The 25,510-nt window shown below is 37.1% G+C and overlaps 1 protein-coding gene across 4 annotated transcripts in view; it reads left to right on the forward strand.

The window, feature by feature from the left end:
* Positions 1-25,510, forward strand: part of grsm (probable aminopeptidase NPEPL1 granny smith protein) — a 171,817-nt gene that overhangs the window by 94,027 nt on the left and 52,280 nt on the right. For all 4 annotated transcript variants that reach the window (XM_090376850.1, XM_090376847.1, XM_090376848.1 and 1 more), the window contains exon 8: positions 13,502-13,602. In XM_090376850.1, the coding sequence (XP_090232976.1) occupies positions 13,502-13,602 (101 nt within the window). The remainder of the gene's footprint in view (positions 1-13,501; positions 13,603-25,510) is intronic.

Genomic DNA, 25,510 nt, shown 5'->3' on the forward strand with positions numbered 1-25,510 from the left:
CTATCCGACATCCGTCCTTCCTTAATTTGAATTTATGCCCTCTCTCAGGTGATTATTCTGAGCAAGAGGAAGAATCCCATCGGCATTGAGCATGCTCAAGCCATTCAAAGCCTTATACACCTCTATCAGATCACCTCGCCGATGCCTAGTCTCCAGGCTCTGTAATTTGCAAAACTTAAGCCTTTCTTCGTAAGAGCAACCCTTTGTTCCATTCACTAATCTTGTTGCCCTTCTCTGTACTCGTTCCAGCAGCTCTACATCCTTCTTGAAATGAGGCCTCCAGACCTGTATACAGTACTCAAGGTGTGGCCTGACCAATGCCTTATATAAGGGAATAATCACATCCCTGTCCCTGCTAGAAAAATTCCTGTATATCATTGACAAGACACCATGAGCTACTCTTGCAGCTCGTCTGCACTGCTCAGAGAACTTCATATCTGCCTGCACAATTACCCCCAGGTCCTTTTCATTCTCTACCACTGTCAGCGTAGTACCACAGAGTTGATACGTTGATCTGGGGTTACTGTTTCCCATATGTAGTACTTTACATTTGTCAATGTTAAACTTCATTTGCCACCTCTCAGCCCATCTGCTCAACCTTTCCAGATCCTGTTGCAGCAGCATAGTATCTTTTTTTTTTTTTTTTTTTTTTGGTAGTTGTTGGCGCATAGGCTTCTGTGGCCATAATGCACCTCCCAAGGTTTTTTTGCAGTACATTGATCCAAGCCCGAGGCGGGAATCGAACCCGCAACCTTTGGGTTGCCAGGCAGGCACTTTACCCACCCGGCTAGCCCGGTCGGCACATAGTATCAGTAGTGTCCTTAACAACCCTGCCAACCTTGGTATCGTCTGCAAACTTGGACATTAAGCCTGATACACCATCATCAATATCATTTATAAATACAGAAAACAACAATGGACCCAACACTGAACCCTGAGGAACTCCACTAATAACATTAGTCCACGTTGAGCAGTGTCCATTGATTACCACTCTCTGTCTTCTGCCACTCAACCATCCCTTTATCCATAGCAGCAATTTGCCTCCAGTGCCACAGTTCTCCAATTTGTGCAGCAGTCTTCCATGCGCAACAGTATCAAAAGCCTTTCTAAGATCCAAATATATAATATCAAAGTTATTCCCTGCATCCAGTTCTTTTGTGACTACATCATAGTATCCAATCAAATTGGTCAGACAAGACCTGCCCTTAACAAAACCATGCTGTGTCTGAGCTATAACTGAATTCTTGTCCAGATGATCCTGCAGTGCTTCTTTAACCAGTGCCTCCATTAATTTTCCTAGAACCGAAGTTAAACTAACTGGTCTATAATTACTTGTGTCAGCCTTTGATCCTTCTTTGTGAATTGGGGTTACATTTGCACATCTCCAGTCCATGGGTACCTCCCCTGAGTCCAAAGAAGCTCTCATAATTATGGCTAGGGGTTTGCTTACTTCCTTTGCTGCCTCCTTTAATATAACTGGATAGATCCCATCCACCCCGGGTGCCTTTTTTATGTTTATCCTCAACAATTTCTCCTCCACTTTCCTCTCAGTTATTAGAAAATCATCTAGCTCACTGCCAATGTTTACTTCACCTACGACATTCCCCTTCCTGAATAACTCCTCATGTGTGAATGTAGATGCAAAATACTCGTTTAGATTGTTCGCCACCTGAGCTGGATCCTCAACTGTTGAACCATCAACATCCAGTGGACCAATCTGATTCATCCCTTTCCTTCTTGAGTTTAAATAGGTAAAGAACTCTTTTCTGTTTTTCTTTGCATCCTTTGCCAAGGATTTCTCATAATCTGCCTTTGCCTGCCTAATCTCCTTTGTGACTTGGTTACAGACCAACTTATATCTATCATAGGCTTCCATGTCACCCATTAATTTGTATGTATCCCATGCATTTTTCTTCTCTGCCATATGTCTCATTAGTTCATCTGACAACCATTTAGGCCTGAACCTTGAACAATATTTCTTGGTTGGTATGTAAAGCCTGGTAGCTTCCAAGATTAGTTCCTTGAATGCTTCCCATTTTGAATTTGCTGTTGGTAACATCATCAGTTGGTCCCACTGTATAGAATTTAAATACTGTCTCAGACCATCATAGTCGCCTTTACGAAAGCAAAAACCCTTCCCTTTACCTCTGATGGTAGTTACCTCCTTGAGTAAATCCCATTTCAGCACACTGTGATCACTGCCACCCAGTGGTTCCTTTATCTGCAGATTCCTAATGCATGAAGAATTACTACTGATAATCAGATCAAGAGTATTACTTCCTCTAGTTGCCTCCCGAACATGCTGGCGTAGAAAACAATCATCCAATAAATCCACAAAAGCCTTGCTAGCGTGTGAGTGACCAACCCACAAATTCCAGTCAATATCTGGGAAATTAAAATCCCCCATTATAAGACTCTCTGATTTACTGGCCCATTCTATTTCCCTGTACAGTATCTTATTATACTCATTAGAGTCATTAGGCCTATAGCACACTCCTACTCTCAATTTTGATTTACCTATGCTTATGTCACACCAAACTGAATCGACACTGCCCTGTCCATCAATGTCGACTGGCTTCACTTCCTTGGATTTTATGTGTTTTTTAACTAATAGCATAACCCCTCCTCCCCTCCTGTCCTGTCTATCCTTTCTGTAGACATTGTATTCCCCAAATTCCAGTTCTGCATTCCTTATATCTGTGTGACACCACATCTCTGATATCCCAACAATATCTGTCTTTGATGTTTTGAGCAATACCTCAAATTCATCAAATTTATTTACTAAACTCCTAGCATTGGTGTACACGCAAGTATACATGCACCTGTTTCTATTCTTAGCTACCCTAACACAACCCATGTGTTTACTTGTACTGCAATGACTTCCAGCAGTCTCTGAAATATCCTGCATATTGTTTTTCAGGCTTCTGCTCATTCCAATAGAAGCAGTGCAAGAATCTCTTTCACCTCTGCCAATGGCTACTGTTAATCCATTAGTCTTTGTCTCCCCCCAAGCTAGCAGTGTTCCGACCCACCTAACACTGCCTCGATAGCATCAGCAAATATTCTTGCACCCTTTCTATTTAAGTGTATCCCATCCCTGTAGAAGCAATCTCTCCTGTTAACAAGTACATTCCAGGCTGAAAAAAATTCTACCCCTTGAGCCTTGCACAATCTTTCCAGGGCCGAATTGATCGACAAGGCTCTCATATACTCCCTCCTATCGTGTCTGGGCAGAATTGCAGACACTTTCAAATTCAACCCTACTTCACGGCTTTTTTTTCAACAGTGACCTGTACTTGTTAAGTAATTCCGCTGGTCTCCTACTCTTAATATCATTAGTGCCAATGTGTACAACTATATCACCTTTTGTGCCCTTAAAAGATGATATCCGCTCTACAACGTCATCAACCTTTGCCCCTGGCAGACATACCCTGGTCCTGTTCCACCTATCCTTTTTACAAAGCATGTTCCCTGTTTCCCTGACAATAGAGTCACCAACAACTACTAGTTCCTGTGGGACCAGCGCATTCTGCCTTGGGGGCTGCCTCTGTGTTGCAAGATGACCAAGTGCAAGCTCTAGCGTTGATGTGGGCAGCTGAGAGCTTGATGGGCCCTCAATTTATTTCCTTCGAGGGCATCCGCCCTGTCCCTCAAGGTCTCATATAGGCCCATAACAACGCCAAGTTGTCGCCTAATTTCCTTGCACTCCTTGCATCGTGCACACACAAAGACATCCCCCATGGCAGTATCATGTCCCATACCCGATTGCTCCGCAAACATCAAGCAAACAGTGTATCTTAAAAGGCTGTGATTCAGAGGGCAACTGCCCCCCTCAGTTCTCCCCTGAGTCACAGCACTCCCATCAGCTTGAGCCTTTTGCTTTGCTGCTCTGGTCAGAGTCATGATTTCGATTTAAATGTCAATAAAATTACAATTTCAGAACAAAATTAAAACCTTAAACTTGTATCTTAACACAGTTATAACGCTATATTTATTTTTCAGTATCGAGTGTTATCTACGAGTTCCCTTTATATAACTTCCGTATCAAGTATGTATTAATTATTTGTTACGTTTGTACTCTAAGTCGTTATATATATATATAGTGAAAAGTACAATTTAATTGACAATGAAGTTTAACAAGATTAATAGATCTACTGATTAATTGACAATATTATATTATGTACTAAACTATACAAAGCTAATGCTTTTGTATAGTATAGTGCATATGTTTGTTCAGATATTCCCTCTCAGAGACTTGGTAATTTGGAAATTCCTCGTTTCGATATTCTCTGGCTTAAAATCTGTCTACCTCATTGTGTCATATTCATCTGTTGTCTCTACCTTTCTCTCAACTCCCCTAATTACTTGGAGCTCTTTGACTTCCTCTTTGCAACTTGACTTTCTCCAGTCCAACTTTCCTAACAGTGAGGTAATTTTCCTTGGTGATTTTAATGTTCACAACTCCATCTGGCTTCCATTTTCTAGTCACACCGACCTGGCTGGTCGAGATGCTAAGGCTTTTGTGATTACTAATGACCTTGCACAGATTGTTCATTTACCTACAAGAATACCAGACAATCTTAACCATGCAGCCAACATGCTTCATCTTTTTCTCACAAACAACCCTTCTAAGTACACGGTCGAAGTGAGTGGTCCTTTAGGCACCTCAGATCACAACTTGGTGATTGTCTCTTCTCCAATGGAGCCTTTATCTCATGGCTATTCCCTCGTATTGTTTGGCATTACAAGAATGCAAAATGGGATGACCTGCGAGATTTCTTTTCTTCTTTTCCTTGGTCGGATTACTGTTTCAAAACTTCTTATGTCAACGTCTGTTCAGATCGTGTCAGTGAAATTGTTCTTGCAAGACTGGAATCCTTTATCTCACACTCCACTTTAAAATCTCGTCCTCTATCTAAACCTTGGTTTTCCATTAAATGTGTTCCAAGGCTGTTCAAGAGAAGAACGTTGCATATCGTAATTGGTTTGTTTCCAAATCTTCAGATTCATTTTCTGCTTACAAAAAGCTCGCAACAATTGTAAAGCAGTTATTAATCAGTCCAAACTAGATTTTGAACAGGCTAAGAGTAGAAAACTTGTTTCTTGCCCTAATGGTAGCCAAGCATTCTGGTCTCTTGCCAAAGCTATTGGCTGCAACTTTTGTCCATTTCTGCTCCCACCTCTATCAAAACCAGATGGTTCTGTTGCCATTTTAGCCAAGGATAAAGCTGACATGCTAGTATCCCATTTCTCTTCCAACTCCTGTATCAATGATCTTGGAAAAACACCTCCCATTATTCCATACACACTCTATTCAGTGCCTCCTGTGGTCTTCCGTCAAAAGGATTTTGATGAATCTCGATGCTAAGAAAGTTCCAGGTCCTGATGGTATTTCTCCACTTGTTCTCAAAACCTGTGCTCCTGAACTTACTCATGTTCTTTGCCGCCTTTTTTCACTTTCTTATTCTATGGAAGTTTGCTCATATCCAACCAGTGCCTAAAAAGGGTGACAAATCCCTCCCATCAAATTATCATGCCATTGCAATTACTTCTACTCTTTCTAAAGTAATTGAGAAATCAATTAACCACCAACTCTTAAACTACCTAGAAACCTTCTGTCTGATCAATGATCGCCAGTATGGATTCCGTCAGTGTCGATTCACTGGTGATATTCTGGCTTATGTTACCCATTTATGGACAAATTCAGTGGAAAAGTTCGAGGAAACACAAGCAGTTGCTCTTGACATCTCAAAGGCTTCCGATCTTGTTTGGCATAAAGGTCTCATAAACAAGCTTCCATCTTATGGTTTGCCAACTGTTTTTTGCAAATGGTTATCCAGTTTTCTCTCTGATCGCTCAGTGAGAGTGATGGTAGATGACTCTCTGTCTTCTAACTTTTCCACTGATGCTGGTGTCCCCCAAGGTTCAGTTCTTTCCCCCACTCTTTTCCTCTTGTGTATTAATGACCTTCTTCCATTGACTGGAAATCCTATCCATAGTTTTGCTGATGATAGCACGTTGCATTCCACTTTCCATTTTGAGAAACCTTGCTCTGCTCAATCAATTTCAACTTCTCCAATATCTGCTACCAATTCCTTAAATGCTGATCTCCAGTGGGGCAAAGATAACTTAGTTGATTTCAATCCTTCTAAAACTCAGTCTTGTCTTATATCTCGCAAAAAGGATTCTTCTGCTCCTATGCTTATCTTTGGTGACACTCCAGTTTCTAAGCAAAATGATATATCTCTTTTGGGGATTACCCTGACTTCTGATCTCTCTTGGCACAAGCACATTACAAATGTTCTTTCTCCAGTGTAAATTTTAACCTAATGTGCATTTACACTGGAGAAAGAAAAATAAGAAACAAAGTCCATAAATTTTTTAAACTTTACACATGAGAGTGAGGGCAAAAATATTAATTTCAGTATTTATCGTAAGCCCATGAATGCGGGGATGTTCCTACACTATGGTAGCTATCACCCATACTCATATAAAAGGTCAACCACGTTAAACAAATTCTTAAATGCATTCAAATACTATTCCACACAACTTGCCCTACAGATAAAAATAGAACTGCTGAATAGGTTCCTAAATAGAGGATACTCTATTACCTCTATCAATAGCATTAAATTAGAAGCTAAAGACAAAATAATCAATAACAAACATAATGACAGGATTAATAAAAAATATTTTATTTCAATGCCACATGTTGAACACTGGTATAGATAAATTAACAATCTTTTTAGAGGTACAAAAATTAAAATAGTAGAAAAACCGGGCCGTAAATAATATGCAACATTAAAAAAATCATGTGGTACTATCGAATTCTGAACAAACACATGGCTCGTCTACCACATTTCATGTAAGGATTGTGATTCTTCTTACATTGGATCTACCAGATATATTTTAAACTCGAGGGTTAAGCAACATGAAGCATCGGTCTGTACATCACATGCCAATCCATTGGAACTGGCATTCCATGTGATAAATGAAAACCACATATTCCTGTTTAATGAAGCCAAACTTTTAAATATTGAACATAATTATACTAAGTTATTGATTGCCGAAACTTTAGAAATGAAATTACCAAAAAACTCTATTAACATTCGTCGTCCATTTCTCATATCTGATTCGTGGTCGTTCAAACACATGCGTACCAAAGACTAATCTCCTATAAGATTCTGAACACACGTTTCATTCCACCCTGTGAACATAAAACTTGTCAGAGTTTTGGTCCACTTAAGGGAGAAAATTGTACCAAAGACTAATCTCCTATAAGATTCTGAACACACGTTTCATTCCACCCTGTGAACATAAAACTTGTCAGAGTTTTGGTCCACTTAAGGGAGAAAATTTAAGTGGATTTTAATAGTACAATAGACTCTCGATTTTCCGGGATAGATGGTAAAAAAAAAAACCCAGATAATCGATTTCCCGTTTAATCCAAAAATACAAAAGTCCCCAACATACGTAAGAGCTTTGTTCCAGGACTTCATACTTCATCGAGTTTTACGTAACTCAGGAATGATAACATATTGCTACTATATTATTATTGACAAATCTGAATTCCGTGCAATACTTGTTCATGTTTGACCATTTTCAAACATCCTTATTTTAATTTTATGATCCGAATTGATTGCTTTCCTTTTTTCTTTGATAGATTTACTAGTACCACTGTCACTTATTCTCTTAGTCGGCACCATGATAACGGTCAAATGAAATTTTCTGAAAAGAACTTCACAGGGTTAAGGGGGAAACATGCTATTATCACCTCACGCAAACTCACATTTTACTAAAGCACATTTCTGGAGGTCACTGCCATTAAACAATTTGCACCTTCCGGGTTACTGGGCTTTTCTGTTTGTGCATCTAATTATAAACAGGTAGTAAACTCGATCTTACTGCATTTGTGATAATACTGGTAACTGGAATTGTGTTGGTTTTTACGTTATTATGGTGAAATGTGTTCCCTTCACTGAAATCTTCAGTCATATAAAAAAACCATAAATAAATTGTAAGAATCTTCTCTTCTTTCCTATTTTTTTGCTTGTTACTCTGTATCTCACTTGTGCAATTTGTGCATGCTGTGATCGTCGTTATTGATTGCTTATTTGAGTTATTTATTTTTGTTTTAAATTTTACAATCCTAAAAAAAAAAAAAAAATTTGAGTGAAAAAAATTTACGTAAATCCGTAGTTGCGTAAGTCGAGGACTTACTGTATCGAAAAATGTTCAGCAACCTACATAAAAAATATGGCGATAGATTAAAAACAAAAAAACTTACCACGCACTGCTCACGTGTCCAATACGATGCGTCCCTTTATTTTTTACGATGTTGCGTATGGTTTGGTCACCAACGTCATAATGGTCTTTAGAGATTTAACAGATGCACCATTTTCAAACTTTTGAATAATTTCAAGTTTTTGTTTAACTGAAAACACAACTCTTTTGGGTTTACTGATCATTTTCGCGATTTCTAAACAAAAAAAAATTTACTGTAAAAAAAATTCTGACATCCCTGACATAAATAACGAAACAAAATTTGTCCTTTTGCACTACAACGGAACACAACAATCGACGTGACTCAATAAAACAAACTAAACATTTCGTCTCTCTCTTCTCTCTTTTTTTTTTTTTTTTTTTTTTTTTTTTTACAGTAGGCATGAAGCCAGCAGGGGTTGCAAGATAATAGGTACACTAATCTCCCAATGACGACTTATAACGCCGTGTGTCGCTTATTTACGACTTGCAAATATCTAGTTGTTACTTGATTTTTTGATTTCTGGTTAATTTTTTTAATTCGGAGTCTTGAAGTGTTCTGGTTAATCGAGAGTCTGTTGTATTTCGTTTGTATTTAAAATTCGCATTTATGACAAAATGTCTTCCTTCACTAAAGGTTGCATGTGGGTTTGGGGTTTGATATTTCTGGGGTTTACCACTGTGATCCTGGGGTGTTGGACTGCCAGTGTCAATAGTGAGGAACACATTATGAGTTTTAAATTATGTAATATTGTTTTAACATATCATTTCATAATTTATTCGCATAAGAAGAATTGGTAAAGAAAAAATCCTGTTTTTTTTTTTTTTTTGTTTTTTTTTTTTTTTTTTTGGCTGATGCTGCATAAGCTTGCTTTCTTGCATCAAATGCCTCTACTAATGCTAACTCTGTGGTACTACACTAACAGTGGTAGAGAATGAAAGGGACTTGGGGGTGGTTGTGGGGGTGGTTGTGCAGGCAGATATGAAGTTCTCTGAGCAGTTCCATGAGCTACTCTTGCAGCCCGTCTGCAAGAGTAGCTCATGGAGTATTGTCAATGATATACAGGAATTTTTCCAGCAGGGATAAGGAGGTGATTATTCCCTTGTATAAGGCAATGGTCAGGCCACACCTAGAGTACTGTATACAGGTCTGGAGGCCTCATTTCAAGAAGGATGTAGAGCTGCTGGAACGAGTACAGAGAAGGCAACAAGATTAGTGAATGGAACAAAGGGGTGCTCTTACGAAGAAAGGCTTAAGTTTTGCAAATTACAGTGTCTGGAGACTAGGCACCAGCGAGGTGATCTGATAGAGGTGTATAAAGCCTTAAATGGTTTGAGCATGCTCAATGCTGATGGGATTCTTCCTCTAGCTCAGAATAATCACCTGAAAGAGGGCATAAATTCAAATTGAGGAAAGACAGATGTAGGATAGACGTGCGGAAATTTGCCTTTAGCCAGCGGGTGGTTGGTTGGTGGAACAGACTTCCATCCCTTGTGGTGGAGGTTGATAGCCTAAATAAGTTTAAGGCTCAGCTGGACAGGTATTTTGAACGAACAGAGGGGTGAAGTGGAAGTGGGTTTTTTTTTTTTTTTTGGCTGATGCTGCATAAGCTGGCTTTCTTGCATCAAATGCCTCTACTAATGCCAATGCTAACATTCTCTCCTCCTGCTTAAAGTCTCTTATGCCATTCAAACACACAAGCTCTTAACATAGTATCTTCCCTTTGAGGTTGATTTGTTGTTCAATTCTTTTGTGTGTAATTTTTCTGGCAAACTATAAAAGCACAAGGTAATGAAAACCCATCTCACTGTAAAGTGAATGAGCCTATTGGAATGTGGCGTGGTAGGAAACTAGGGAAAGGTTTCAGGTCAACTGCTTGTGCCTTTGTTTTGCAGGTGTTGCTTGGTGTGTGTATAGTGGCTGTATGTCCAGTCTCTTCATTTAATAGCCACACTTTGCCTGTTTCAATTTTAAATATTTGTGCTTGTAATTTAGATTTATTATAACACAGGTAACTGCAGATAATGCAAAATTAATATAAACAAAAGTATTGTAAACTTTTGATTTTTATATTGCTTGTTAATATTTATAAAAGAGGGGACACCATCTAACAATACAATTATGTTGATTTATTAAAATGGTAAATATTAATATATGGACAGTAAAATACTGGCATCAGTTTCCTAAATCATGATAGACATCTCTCTTTGCATATCGTGCAACTTCTTTGGGAAATGGTAGAAACTTAATGATTTTAATGAATATAGCAGTATACTTTCTGATAAAAGAGTAGACTAACATGCAGATGCAGAAATTTTTAGTATTTTCAATGAATTCAGCTGGATTGGTATTGACACAGAGATTAACAATTGGAATAGTTTAAATTGTCTATCATTAATGTAACCTGAGAAAATTGGGTCAGGGGGATGATAAGTGTAGATATAGTGACTGACGAGTTTACAAGGTGAAAGCTTGTTTCAGCGGTGGTGAAGGTGTGTGGGATGGGCTTAATAAAAACCCTGATGCCAATGTCCTTAAAAGTATATTTTATTAACTTTCTTAAATTTAGCCTTTTTAAGGTTAGGCTTGAAATTTAAAGATACAGTGGTACCTCGACATACGAGTTTAATTCGTTCCGTAACCTTGCTCGTATGTCAAATTGCTCGTAGCTCAAAGCAATTTTCCCCATTGAAATTAATTGAAATGCCATTAATCCGTTCCAGCTCCCAAAAAACCACCTCAGTTGTTTTTGTTAAGTGTTTTTGAATAAGAAAAATGTACTGTATTTGCAAGAAGAAACATTTATTTATAAATAACAAATACATATTCTATAGAAACATAATAAAAGAAAAGGTGAAGTGCTTACGGAAGGACTTGCATGGGTAGGTTGTTTTCCTGTAGATATTTTTTAACAGAAGGGCCAAACACCAGGTTTATCCACTCCACAAAGAATTTCCTGGTGACCCACGCCTTCAGATTTGCCCTCCACATAACTTGTAGTTTTTCTTTTAAAATCTTATGTGACTTAAAGGCCCTGGGATTTTCCGAATGGTATACTAGCAGAGGCTTGATTTTGCAGTCGCCACTCGCATTGGCGCAAATTGCTAGAGTTAATCTATCCTTCATAGGTTTGTGACCTGGCATTGTCTTCTCCTCTGCCATTATGTAAGTCCTATTCATCATCCTTTTCCAGAAAAGCCCTGTCTCGTCACAGTTGAAGACTTGCTGAGGGATGTATCCTTTGGCTTCTATCAGTTCGGAAAACATTTTGATGTAAACCTCAGCTGCCTTCACATCCGAACTTGCTGCCTCACCATGCCTGACGACGGAGTGAATGCCGGTCCTTTTCCTAAAGTTGTCAAACCAGCCCCGACTGGCTTTAAACGAGTCTTTCAATTCCTCGTTTGTGGAAGTGTGTGGGATCTGCTTCAGCAAATCACCGTAAATCGCTCGTGCCTTCTCACATATGATACTTTGTGTTAAGAATCCTCCTTGAAGCTGCTTCTCTGTCACCCACACCATCAGTAGTTTCTCCATTTTCTCATGGAGAGAGGTCCGGAGCTTAGAAATTATTGTAACGCCCTTGGCTGGCATTATACCCTTTATCAACTTCTTCTGTTTAAGCACAGTACATATCATTGATGTGCTACGCCTGTACATCCTCGCCAAGTCAATTACTCGCACACCTTGCTCATGTTTTTCTATGATTTCACGCTTTAATTCAATAGACATCGTCTTCTTCTTCGGACCCATGGTTATAAAAATAAATTTGATAATGTTTTGTAAATGTACAAAAAGCAAAAAACGCGAACCCAACTTATCAAAAATGCTACGAAAACGAGGGAAACAAGCACACAGACTGAGGTGGGAGAAACTGTTAGACGCTGCACACGACCCCAACATGCGCCCCGCATGTTGGGGTCGTGTGCAGCGGTGTAGTGTGCGATTCCTCGTATCTCAAATCTTGCTCTCATCTCAAAGCAAAATATCGCTCGCTCGGCGGCTCGTATCTCAAAACACTCGTATATTAGGGCACTCATATATCGAGGTACCACTGTACTTTGATGTCTATTGTATATTGCAAATTGGATGGATATCATTAAATTATATTAGCAAGTTATTGGCATACAGGGAAAAGTAGTTTATTTAGCTATTAACCAACTATTTAAGTTTGATGATGATTGAGGTTCACAGGTCCCCCCCCTTACTTATTTGGGTTTTTCAGCCCACCCACATCTGTGGGTATGCATGCATGCATGCATGCATGCACTGGCACACTATAATCAGAGCAGTCGATATGCCAATGAACTCTCAACTGCTCAAATAAAAATTTGTACATTTTACCTGCATTTGATTTCAATCATAGAGAGACTTTCTGCTCTCACTGAAAACTAGGCACTGAGTACTCATTAAGGTTCAGGCTTATGTTCAACTTGGAGACAAATATTATTATCCACAGTTCTGCCTAAGTTGCTAATATCTTTTAAATTGGATAGCATTACCAGAATAGGTGAATGCACTATAAATTTAAAAATTTAAGACACTGGCAGGACTGCTGTTTCAAAGCTTACTGGCTTCTCATCACCAACCCACCAACTAAGCTTTTGCAAGCTATTTTAAGTTAATTGTCTTTGAGTTCTTTTGTATGCATACTTATGTTATTATGTCCTCTTGAAAGATTTTTTTTTTCTCTCCATTCAGTTAATGTATTAATAAATCAAGCATTTTGAAGTTTAATCATCTAGCAGACATGCAAAAAATAATAACAGTGGGGGCCTGGTGCCTTTGCTTCAACAAGTTTTTAGAGAAAAAAAGCACGAAATGGTTTAAAATGAGAAATTTTAAAATTTTATTTGTAATTCTGACATTATAAGATTGAAAAACTTTATTATAAACAACAGTCTTGTCTATATAGCTAGCCAAAGCGGGTGTTTAAAAAAAAATAGGCTGGGGGAACAAAACAGTTTTGTGGCTAAACTTTCCAATCAAAAAATAATTAATTATGAAGATTGAAAGTGCCATACTGGAGGAATACTAAAATTCAAACTAATGTAATTCTAATACATAAATAAATTTATAAGTTTTACTGTTTTTGGTATATAAAATATACCAATTAAGCTGAATAATGGGTTGATAATGTTCCATTTTCTAAAATTCCTTCTGAGATAAAAATTTGGAAATTATTCCTCATTTTAATTATGTTTGGGTTTTTTTTTTTTTTTTTTTTTTTAATCTCCATAGGGATTTCGAGAAAATCTGCATGCTGTATTCTGCCTTGCAGAAAATGCTGTTGGACCTGAAGCCACTCGACCAGATGATATAATAACACTGTATTCTGGCAGGTATATGAGCTATATTTCCATTTATAGTTAAAATAGTTACTGTTATTACTAGACTATTTACAAAATTATAAAATGAGAGAGAGAGTGATGACCAGACATATAGTTTAGAAATGATATGTGAAATCCTCTTCCCCATACCAAAATTATGCTATATTTTGTGAACAGACTCAATATGGCTTCAGTAGCCTCTGTGTCATTAAACCCAATACCAACAACAGCTATATTTTGTTGCCCATTTTTTTATGAAATAATTGGCCAGGGCCATTAGCTCTGGTCATTTAACTCCTGTTACCCTACCTTCCAATAATGGCCAAGGTCATTGCAGAAGGTGGAGTAACAGTAGTCCCCTCCTCAGATCCTTCATTTCATATTACTATTCTATTGATATAAATCCAGAAAATGAGTTTCTTCTGCAAATTACATAAATTAACAAACAGAAAGCAATAATTAAAAATTACAGTGAAGTAAATAATAGTTACTTTGAATAATCAATATCAGATTATTGGATATACAATGTATTTTGAAGTCACCAGTGTGTCCCAATCAACAATACAGCATTTTAAATGCAATTTAGTATAGAGTGAATAATGTGTACTAAATTATCCCACAACTTGTGAATAGCTTTCTAATTTGAAAAAAACTGCCAAAACCAGCAAAAATCATTATAATGAAATTGAATGGAACCATAATAAAAATTTGATAGTATATTTTATATAATATCATTATACAATATATGGTATCTCTCAATTTTACATTTCCATTCTTCCCATGGGAATTCGTGTAATCCATTTTGTTTATACAGCTAGGAAAAAATAAAAAATACTCTGGTCACTAACAATGCATAACATGTGATTTCCCTGTTGTGCATTTCCCAGGGGTTGTGCATTTTCAAGCCACCACATGTAATTTGAGAGAGAATGACAATGAATGTGCTTCAGAGAAAAAAATACTTTCATATTGGAGAATGGAGAATTAAAAAAAAATAATAACTAGTCTTCTCAATCACAACAAGGAATGTAAAATCTTTTTCAGTTTCCCATACATGATAACAAGGTGACAGAGTTGATTTTTCTACCATAATAGTCATGCAACTTAATGTATATGACTTATACATTAAGAGAAAGTATCCATATTTTGGGATATTATATACAGTGGATTCCGGTTATTTCGGCCACCAGTTAATCGGGGCAGCCGTTTATTTGGGGCGAATCTTAAAAAACAGAAACCAATCGAGAAAATAGCCAGGGTTTACTTTGATTAATTGGGGCAGGAGACCGCAGCACTGGAGATTACCCTACGATTGTCTCCGATGGTACCACGTGGTTCAGTCGAAATTCTGGAGGTCACAACAATAAAAACAATTAGCAGTCACCTGTTTATTGGGCTTTTCTGTTAGTGAAATCTATCATAAACGGACAGTAAACTCGATCTTACTGAATTTGCGATAATACTGACAGCTGGAATTCTGTGGGTTATTATGGTGAAATGTGTTTACACTTCTATGAAATCTTCAATCATATAAAAAAATTAATTTTCAGATCTTCTCTTCATTCCTATTTTTAAAACTTTGTAACTCGTTACTCCGTTCTCACTTGTGCGTATCGTGTTACTTGCAATTTGTGTGTGCCTTGTTCTTTGTTATTGATTGCTTATCTTTTTACTGTTTTAAATTTTAACCCCCACCCACAAATGTGAGTGAACAAAAATGTCAACTAGTTCATATGTACATATTACAGTATATATTAATTATTCCAATTATCACTTATATTCTTCCGATTTTCACGTATCAGTTAATTTTTTAATTGGTAAGGTAATAAAGGGTAAATTTGTGCTTAATATGTCTTTACTTTTATAGCCTGTGGATAATATTCCTCCTATTTTCTCTAATTAGAATCGCTGTTTAATAGAATTAAAATTCAATTCACAAATGTGATCACAATGACTGGCGCTTACTACACATTTTATAGTGAACAGTACTTTACTATGGTGAGTTCGTCGTAACGTGATTTGATTGTACAGTGAACTAATTGTAAAGGGCCCCCCCCTTGACAATGTACCCCCCCGTACATTGTCTTTTTAACTATTTACGTGAAACTTCGGATAATTGGGGAAGCCGCTTAATCGGACCAAAATGCACTAGTTCCAATATGTTCCAAATAACCGGAATGGACTGTATATGTTGTTTAATACTTGTAATCCATGGAAAAAGGGGTGATATTTTTCTCTTCTAGCATTGCTGCTCATTCAATAAATTTAGTAATACAGCACTAACTACTCTTGCTAATTACAGCAAGCAGTTAGCACTGAACTAGTGATTAATTTGACAGGTAAGAGTGGGGGGAAGAAAGTTCAGTGTGTGGGTGCAGATAAAATGTATATTTGATAACAGTTGTGAAATTTTACCTTGGTTGTGTGAAATTAAATCTACTTTTTGGTGTGTATGTGTAAATTAAGTTGCGATTTAAGGAAGTGATTAACCAAAAAAGCTGCTTCAGTTTTTTTCTCATATTCAGTATTACTTTGTCAAGCCACATTAAAAGATGAAAGATATAAAAATTTAGTACAGTCCAAATACAATAATAATCTTAAGTTGAATATATAAGATCAAGAGACCCTGCTTCTCTAGAACAGAGATCATTAGAGCCCTTATATATGAGGAAAGCTAACAAATCAAATTATTATTTTGTGATGCAACTAAACATGATAGCAAGTTAATTTCCTGTTATGTGTCACTGGAGAGAATTGCTGGCATTGCTACACATGTCTGTCTGTCAAAAAAACGAATTGACAATTAATTTTTGATAGTCAGACAGGTGTAGGAATGCTAATTTAATGACTGGAACTTTTTTTATTTACTTAGTGGAAATAAATTTTATCTACCATCAGAGCTCATTCTCTCACTGTATCTACTATTGCTTGAGAATGATTGCACAAATTCTTGCAGTCAGAGCTTGTTCTCCTTTTGCACATGTTACAGCCATGTTTCACAATATTTTTTTGCAGCTTGCATCAGAAATGGCAAAGTCATATGTTAAATTTTTACTGACAGCATAAGAAGATACCTAGTATTTTAACCTTTGTTCCTCTCTGTGGGGTATCCCCTTCAAATGCTCTTCAGGCATTGTTAAAAAAATTTCTGAGCTCCTATCAAAACAGCTATCAAAATCATCTTTGATTTTGATAGCTGTTTTGATAGGAGCTCAGAAATTTTGATAGCTGTTTTAAGTGCGATTTTGATAGCTGTTTTAAGTGCGAAAGCCAGTTGTGTTTCATTCACGCCATTGGTGTTGGTTCTTCCACATGTGTTGTGGCCATGTTTCACATAATTTTTGCAGCCCACTGCATCATCAGCAATGGCAAAATGTTGTCAGATTTTTATTAAAAGTAAAAGAGGAACTCTAGCTTTTAATTTTTGTTTCTTTGTGGAATGTTCCTTGGGAAAATTTTAAATGGTACATGAGCCTGATTTTAATCTAAAAAAGTCAGTTGCACTTTTTCTTGTAATTGATAAAACTGCATTGTCATGGCAAAAAAATTTTATCAATAGCCCACGAGGATAAAATTAGCATTGAAAAATATAGTAAATAAAATATAATAAATATAAATAAAAGTAAAGAGAAAGTGAAGAGCAAACCAACAAAAAACATTTTTTTTTTGGATAATTATGTTTTTTTTTCCCTTCTTAATTACCATTCTGCAAAAATGAGTGATTCTAATCACTCCCTCTTCCCCAGAATAATGCTTTTTAAAGCATCATTGAAAAGTAGACAACCAAAAAATAACAGCATTGGTATAATTACATTTTTTATTTTCTTGAACACACTTATTGCACTTTATAAATAAATTTACTTTTCTTCATATAAGAATTTTTTTCTTTGCTACCAAAGTGTTGAGAACAGTGATACAAAATGCTGAGCTGCAAAAAAAGTTAGTCCAATGAGCATTTAGTGGGAACCAAATGCATTTAGCTGCATCATATATTTGGATTTTAGCAAAAATTTTATCACTTACATTTGAGTTGAATAATTCTAATATCATGACATTCATTTTTAATGCGTTATTTATTTTAGTATATAGTTGCATATAATATTTTTATTTCAAGCAGCTTCCATGGTTAATCTTTTCTATAAATAGCAACTTATGCATACAAAGAGGGAAAAAAAGTGAATGCATGCATACATACATACACACAGATTTAATTTCATATAGTCAAGATAAAACATTCAAGATTTCACAACAACTGCAATCAAACATTTTTTTCAGCTGTACTCAGACTTGGGGCGTCTTCTGTCTCCAGTCACTAATGTTTTAAAGTGATGTCAAGCTAGTCACCAGCTTGTGCAGTGAAATTAGCAAGGATAGTTTTCACTTAGTTACAAGTTCACAGAATGCAACAACACAAAAAAGGGAAATGTTTATTCTTTTTTTCATGGATTTCAAATATTAAGCAGCAAATAATATCCCAAAGCATGGGACTCTCTCTCTGTCTCTAGAGAAAACAATATTTTTGTATTTTTTTAAAAATAAAAAATAACAGTGTGTACAGCTATACATAATAAACAACATAATTCTTATTTTAACCTTTTAATGTACAGCTTGTATATATCGAACTGTAACTAGTAAAAACTGCAAAAACAAAACTTAGTAATCTTGTTATCACATACAAGAAATTTATTGAACTTCTCCACGGCATATTGTTATTTTTCTCATATTGACTAAATTAATGTGTTGACTGTCTATTAATGAATATATGGTCAAATTCAACAAAACTAAAGGATTGTTACTCTTTTAAAATGAGAATTATTAAAATTCTATAGAAGAGAGACTTTTAGTCAGATTAATTAATACTGGTGTGTTCTGAACTTGTATGGATACTTCAAACCTATTTCAATTGAAATTAACATATTTGGTCTCTTGAACTTCAAATTAACCAAGCTTCACTATATTAACTTATTTATTGCCTTCATTGTGTAATCACTAAAAGAAAAATACTATTTTTTTTTACATTATTTTTGCCATCCCTTATGTGCAGAAGTTGTTCAGTCAAAACACTTTTAAGATATTTAAAAATCATTTTAAGCATTTAGATTCAAATTTCTTTCAATTAACATACAAGGTGTGGTTATTAAATAACAAAACTGTTACAATAAAATAAATATTATTAAATATTTCATTATATTTATTTTCTTTAACAGTCTCCTACAAATTATCCCCTTCAAAATAATTGCCTTGGGGTTACACACACTGTTCCACACATTTCTTCCAAGCATAGAAATATTTCTGGAAGTCTGTATGCCCTTTAAACACTTCAGTTGGTTTTTTTTTTTTTTTTTTTTTCCCTGAATGTCTTCAGTGGCCTAAAAATGGGTTCACTTAAGTAAAGTTTCAGTTTAGGAAGAGAGAAAAAGTCACAAAGGGCTAAGTCTGGCAAGTAGGGTGCATTTTTACAAACAGGGATTTGTTTTTTTGACCAGAAACTGGAAAACAGAGAGAGAACATTGTGTGCTGGAGCATCAAAATATCCTTCCACAATTCAGGTCTCTTCAGAGTTTTTCATGCATTGTTCTCAGAAATTCAATGCAGTATGTTTGATTGACATTCTGATTTGGTGGGATGTATTCATCCATAATAATTCCTTTAATATCAAAGAAAACAAATGGTTTTTATTTTTGATTTTGACATTTTTTTTTTTTTTGTCTGGGAGGATTGTGCTTGGTAACAGGAGAGACTGCTTCTGCAGGGATGGGTATACTTAAATAGAAAGGGTGCAAGAATATTTGCTGATGCTATCAAGGCAGTGTTAGGCGTGTCGGAAAACTGCTAGTTTGGTGGGATTCACAGACTAAAACATTAATGGTAGCCGCAGGCAGAAGCGAAACTGATTCTTGCACTGCTTCTATTGTAATGAGCAGTAGCCTAGAGAGCAAGTTGCTGGGGATTTCAAGAACTGCTGGGAGTCATCATGGAACAAGTAAATACATGGGCTGTGTCAGGGTAACTAAGAGTATGAACAAGTGCATGTATACTTGCATGTACGCTAATGCTAGAAGTATAGTAAATAAAATTGATGAATTTGAAGTGCTGATCAAGGCATCAAGGGCAGATATTGTTGGGATATGAGAAACATGGTGTCACACAGATATAAGCAGTGCAGAATTGGAATTTGGGGAGTACAGTGTGTACAGAAAGGATAGACAGGGTAAGAAGGGAGGAGGGGTTATGCTGTTAGTTACGAAACACAAAATCTAAGGAAGTGCATCCAGTTGATATGGGTGGAAAGTGCAATGTTGAGTCTGTTTGTTTTGACATAAACACTGGGAAAGAGAAAATGAGAGTAGGAATATGTTATAGGCCTAATGATACTGATAAGTACAATGAACAGTTGTGCAGAGAAATAGAATGGGCCAGTAAATCAGAACGTATTGTAATGGGGGATTTTAACTTTCCAGATATTGACTGGAACTTGTGGTTGCTCACTCGCATGCTAGCAAACCTTTTGGATTTATTGGAGGATTGTTTTCTACAGCAACATGTTCAAGGGGCAACCAAAGGGAATAATACCCTTGATCTGATTATCAGCAGCGATGACGCATGCATTAGGAATTTTCAGATAAAAGAACCACTAGGTGACAGTGATCACAGTGTACTGATGTGGGATTTACTTAAAGATGTAACTGCGATCAAGGTTAAAGGGAAAGGTTTTTGTTTTTGTAAAGGTGACTACAGAGGTCTCAGACAGTTCTTAAATTCAATAGAGTGGGATCATCTGGCGCCTCCGTAGCCAGGTGGGAAGGAGCAGCAGTGCGTAGCACACGCTTCTTGATTAGACCAGGGTTCGAGCCCGTCACCACCAAATACGGAGGATGCGGAAAGGTCAGGGAATGACCACCGCATATCCCGGAGCAATATGGCCTTAGTTGCTAATGCTCCTAAAAACCAAATAACTAACAGAGTGGGATCAACTGATGATGTTACCAATGGTGAATTCTAAATGGGACGCCTTCAGGGACTTAATCTTGGAGGCTAGTAGGCTTTTCATTCCAATTAAGAAATAATGTTCAAGGTTCAGGCCTAAATGGATGTCGGATGAATTAATGAGGCTCATGACAGAGAAGAAAAATGCATGTGATGCATATAAATTATCAGGCGTCAGGCGACACAGAAGCCTACGACAGATATAAGCTAGTCTGTGATCAAGTCACAAAGGAGATTAGGCAGACGAAGGCAGATTACAAGAAATCTTTGGCAAAGGTGTAAAGAAAAACAGCAAAGCGGTCTTTACTTATGTAAACTGTAGAAGGAAGGGGATGAATCAGATTGATCCACTTAACATAGTTGGTTCAACTATTGATAATCCTGCTCAAGTAGCTGATAAACTGAATGAGTATTTTGCATCTACGTTCACACATGAGGAGTTATTCAAGGAGGGGAATGCCAGAAGTTTATCAAACTCTAACAGGGAACTAAGTGATTTTGTGATACCTGAGACCAAAGTGGAGGGGAAATGTTTGAAGTTAAACATAAAAAAAGGCACCTGGGGTAGATGGAATCTATCCAGTTATAATGGAGGCAGCAAGGGAAGTAAGCAAACCCTTACCCATAATTATGAGAGCATCCTTAGAGTCAGGGGAAGTCCCCATAGGCTGGAGATATGCAAATGTATCCCCAATTCACAAAGGGGGTTCAAAGGGTGACATAAATAATTATAGACCTGTTAGTGTAACTTTGTTGTGGAGAAAATAATGGAGTCAGTGACTCCATTATTTTCACCAGTCTAGGTAATCCTCTTTAACCAGTCAGTGACTGGCTAAAGAGATGATACAGGATCACCTAGACAAGACAGCAGCAACAGTTCAGACACAGCATGGGTTTGTTAAGGGGAAGTCTTGTCTGACCAATTTGATTGAATACTACGATGTGGTCACAAAGGAACTGGATGCTAAAAATAATTTTGATATCATATACTTGGATTTCAGGAAACCATTTGATACTGTTGCACATGGAATACTGCTATACAAATTGGAGCAGTATGGCATTAAGTGCAAGTTACTGCTATGGATAAAGGGATGGTTGAATGGGAGAAGACAGAGTGGTAATCAATGGACACTGCTCTTTGTGAACTAATGTTATTAGTGGAGTACCCCAGGGATCAGTGCTGGGCCCATTGTTGCTTTGTGTATTTATCGGTGATATCGATGAAGGTATATCTGGCCTAATGTCCAAGTTTTCAGATGATACAGAGGTTGGCAGGGTTGTTAATGACACTAACACAGTATGCTACTGCAACAGGATCTAGAAAAGTTAGCCAGATGGACTGAGAAGTGGCAACTGAAGTTTAACATTGACAAATGCAAAGTACTGCATATGGGTAGCAGTAACCCAAGAGAAACCTACTAACTGTGAGGTACTACACTCAGGGAAGTGGAGAATAAAAAAGACCTGGGGGTAATTGTGCAGTAAGATATGAAGTTCTCTGAGCAGTGCAGACAGGCTGCCAGAGCAGGTCATGGAGTTTTGTCAATGATATACAGGAATTTTGCTAGCAGAGAGAAGGAGGTGATTATCCCTTTGTATATAAGGCAATGGTCAAGCCACACCTTGAGTACTGTATACAGTACTCAACATCCTTCCTCATTTTAGGAAGGATGTCGAGTTGCTAGAATGAGTACAGAGAAGGGAAACAAGATTGGTTGTTATTTTTGGGTTTTTTTTAGAAGCATTAGCAATTAAGGCCATATTGCTCCGGGGATATGCTGTGGTCATTCCCTGACCTTTCCGCATCCTCCGTATTTGGTGGTCACGGGCTCGAACCCCGGTCTAATCAAGAAACGTGTGCTACGCACTGCTGCTCCTGCCCACCTGGCTACGGAGGCACCACAAGATTGGTGAGAGGAACACAGAGGTGTGCTTTTGAAGAAAGGCTTATGTTCTGGAAGCTGTAGCATCTGGAGACTAGGCATCTGTGAGGTGATCTGATTAAGGTGTATAAGGCCTTGAATGGTTTGAGCAGGCCCAATGCTGACGGAATACTTCTGCTTGCTCAGACTAAGAACCTGAGGGGACATAGATACAAATTGAGGAAAAGACAGTTGTAGAATAGATGTGTGGAAGTTTGCCTTTTGCCAACGGGTAGTTGATTGCTGGAACAGACTTCCATCTGTTGTTGAAGTTGATAGCTTAAATAAATTTAAGGCGGAACTAGACAAACGTTTGGAGTGACCTGATGTGTGAAAGGAAGGGTGGGTGGTTTTTTTTTTTTGTCTGATGCTGTATAAGCTTGTTTTCTTGCATTTATGCCTCAACTAATGCTAATGATTGTTTTGTCTTCCATTGCATTGACTGTCTTTTAACTTATAGGTCATACTGAAACAGCCAACTTTTATTGCAACTGATTATATTACTCAAAGTCTGGTTCTTCAATTTTTTTTTCAAAACATCTTAACAAACTGGGAGACTTCTCATTCTTTCTTCTTCATTCGAAATTTTTGGTACTAAACTGGGAGACTTCTCATTCTTTCTTCTTCATTCGAAATTTTTGGTACTATTTTGGCACATACTTTTCTCATGCCTAAATTTTCAGTTAAAATTTGTCTAACTGTTCCTTTGTCTACATTGAGTTCTAATGCAACCATTGTAATGCTTAAACAACAATCACTTCTGATCAGTATCCTTACACTTCAGCCAAGGATTAAGCTGACCAGCTAGCATCCATTCTTCTTCCAACTCATGTATTAATGATCTTGTTAAAACACCTCCCACCATTCTCAACATGCTGCATTCAATGCCTCCTGTGGTCTTCCATCAAAAGGAAGTTTTCTCTCTGATCACTCAGCGAGAGTGATGGTAGATGACTCTGTCTTCTAACTTTTCCACTGATGCTGGTGTCCCCCAAGGTTCAGTTCTTTCCCCCACTCTTTTCCTCTTGTGTATTAATGACCTTCTTCCATTGACTGGAAATCCTAATCATAGTTTTGCTGATGATAGCACATTCCATTCCACTTTCCAGTTTAAGAAACCTTGCCTGCTCAATCAGCTACAACTCCTTGAATATCCGCTATCAATTCCTTAAATGCCGATCTCCAGTGGGGCAAAGACAACTTAGTTGATTTCAGTCCTGTCTTATATCTCGAAAAAAGTATCCTTCTGCTCGTATGCTTATCTTTGGTGACACTCTGATTTCTAGGCAAGTTGATATTTCTTTTTGTGATTACTCTGACTGCTAATATCTCTTGGCACAAGCACATTACAAATATTGCTTCCTCTGCATCTAAAAAACTTGGTTTTCTCTTTCGCTCTCAGCTTTACTTTTCTTCCAAACAGCTGTTTACTCCGTACAAATCGCAAATCCGCCCTACCATGGAATATTGTTCCCACATCTGGAGTGGTGCCGCCAAAGCCTCTCTCAAGCTTCTAGATTCCATTCAGAAGAGGGCAGTTAGGTTAATTAATGACTCATCTCTAACAGAGTCTCTGCAATCTCTGTCTCATAGACGTACTGTTTCTGCTGCATGCCTTTTCTACAGATACCTCCATGGGGTCTGTTCTTCTGAATTGGCTTCTATAATTCCTGCTCTGTCTTTCAAAACAGTCCGAACACGTGCCGCTACTAGCCAACATCCATTTACAGTCTAGCTTCAAACTCACAGAATCAACTTTTCATCTTCCTCGTTTATTCATTCAACTGCCGTTTTCTGGAACAAACTTCCTTCATACATATTTCCTGAAAATTACAGTCTATAGAATTTCAAGTCTAATGTCAACAAATATCTTCTTTCATCTTCTCAACCTCCAACCCAAGCACAGTACTGAGTACTATAGGTTCTAATACCTCTTGTGTTTGGGGGTTTTCATAAAAAAAAAAAAAAAAAACCTTTATGAAATTGTTTGGACTATAGGTCTGAGTTAAAGAATAGTTGACCAAATATTTTCATATAAACTTGTTTTTCTCATGCTAGTGAAAGAGGTTTCACTAGCATGGCCATTTCACATCTTCCACATTCTCCTTCCTTCTAAAAATCTTTTATGCCACTCAAACACACGAGCTCTTGACATAGTATCTTCCCTATAAACTTGATGTAACAACTGATAACTTTCAGTTGCTGTTTTATTTAGTTTTGAGGTTGATTTGTTGTTAGATTCTTTTTTCTGGCAAACAGCAAAAGCACAAGGTAATGAAAACCCATCTCGTACAGTAAATGAGTGTGTTGGAATGCGACTTGGCAAACCACTAGGAAAGGTTTAACGTTAACTGCTCTGCCTTTGTTTCACAGGTGGTGCTTGGTGTGTAATGGCTGCACTTGCAACCTCGTTATTTATTAGCCATGCCTTTACTTAGTGATTCGAGGAAATAGAAACAGATCTCCATTTTTCCTAATGACTGAGCAATTTGAGATATTTCCTTATATTTTTGGACATCTTTAGAAAAATAAATAACAGTAAATAAACCGCTACTTTGGGAGAATTAAAAAAAAAATGTGCTTCTTTATTATTGCCAAAATCATTGTCAATAGCCCGGTGGAAGTGCAGAATATACGACACAAAAACTGTTTTCAGATAGGTGGCGTAAATAAAAATAAAACCTTAGCCCTGCAATATACCCTCATACTTGAATGTAAGTCCAGAAAACAGATAGAAAAAGAAAATGTTAGAATATCAATCCAGTAGTGAAATAAATGAGATCAATGCAAGAGAATTATTCAGAATACAGCCCATCCTGCTGTAACACTCAATACTTAAGAGTCCATAGAAGTACCGTTCGTAATTACCGCCATTGTAACACGATACAGCATATCCGGAATTCAATAGCATTAGCTTTGTATAGTATAGTGCATAATATAATATTGTCAATTAATCAGTAAATCTATTAATCTTTTTAAACTTCATTGTCAATTAAATTGTACTTTTAACT

The sequence above is a fragment of the Mastigoproctus giganteus genome, chromosome 7 (genome assembly GCF_048544385.1).
Source record: "Mastigoproctus giganteus isolate SK-2022 chromosome 7, ASM4854438v1, whole genome shotgun sequence".
In the NCBI taxonomy this organism is placed as follows: Eukaryota; Metazoa; Arthropoda; class Arachnida; order Uropygi; family Thelyphonidae; genus Mastigoproctus; species Mastigoproctus giganteus.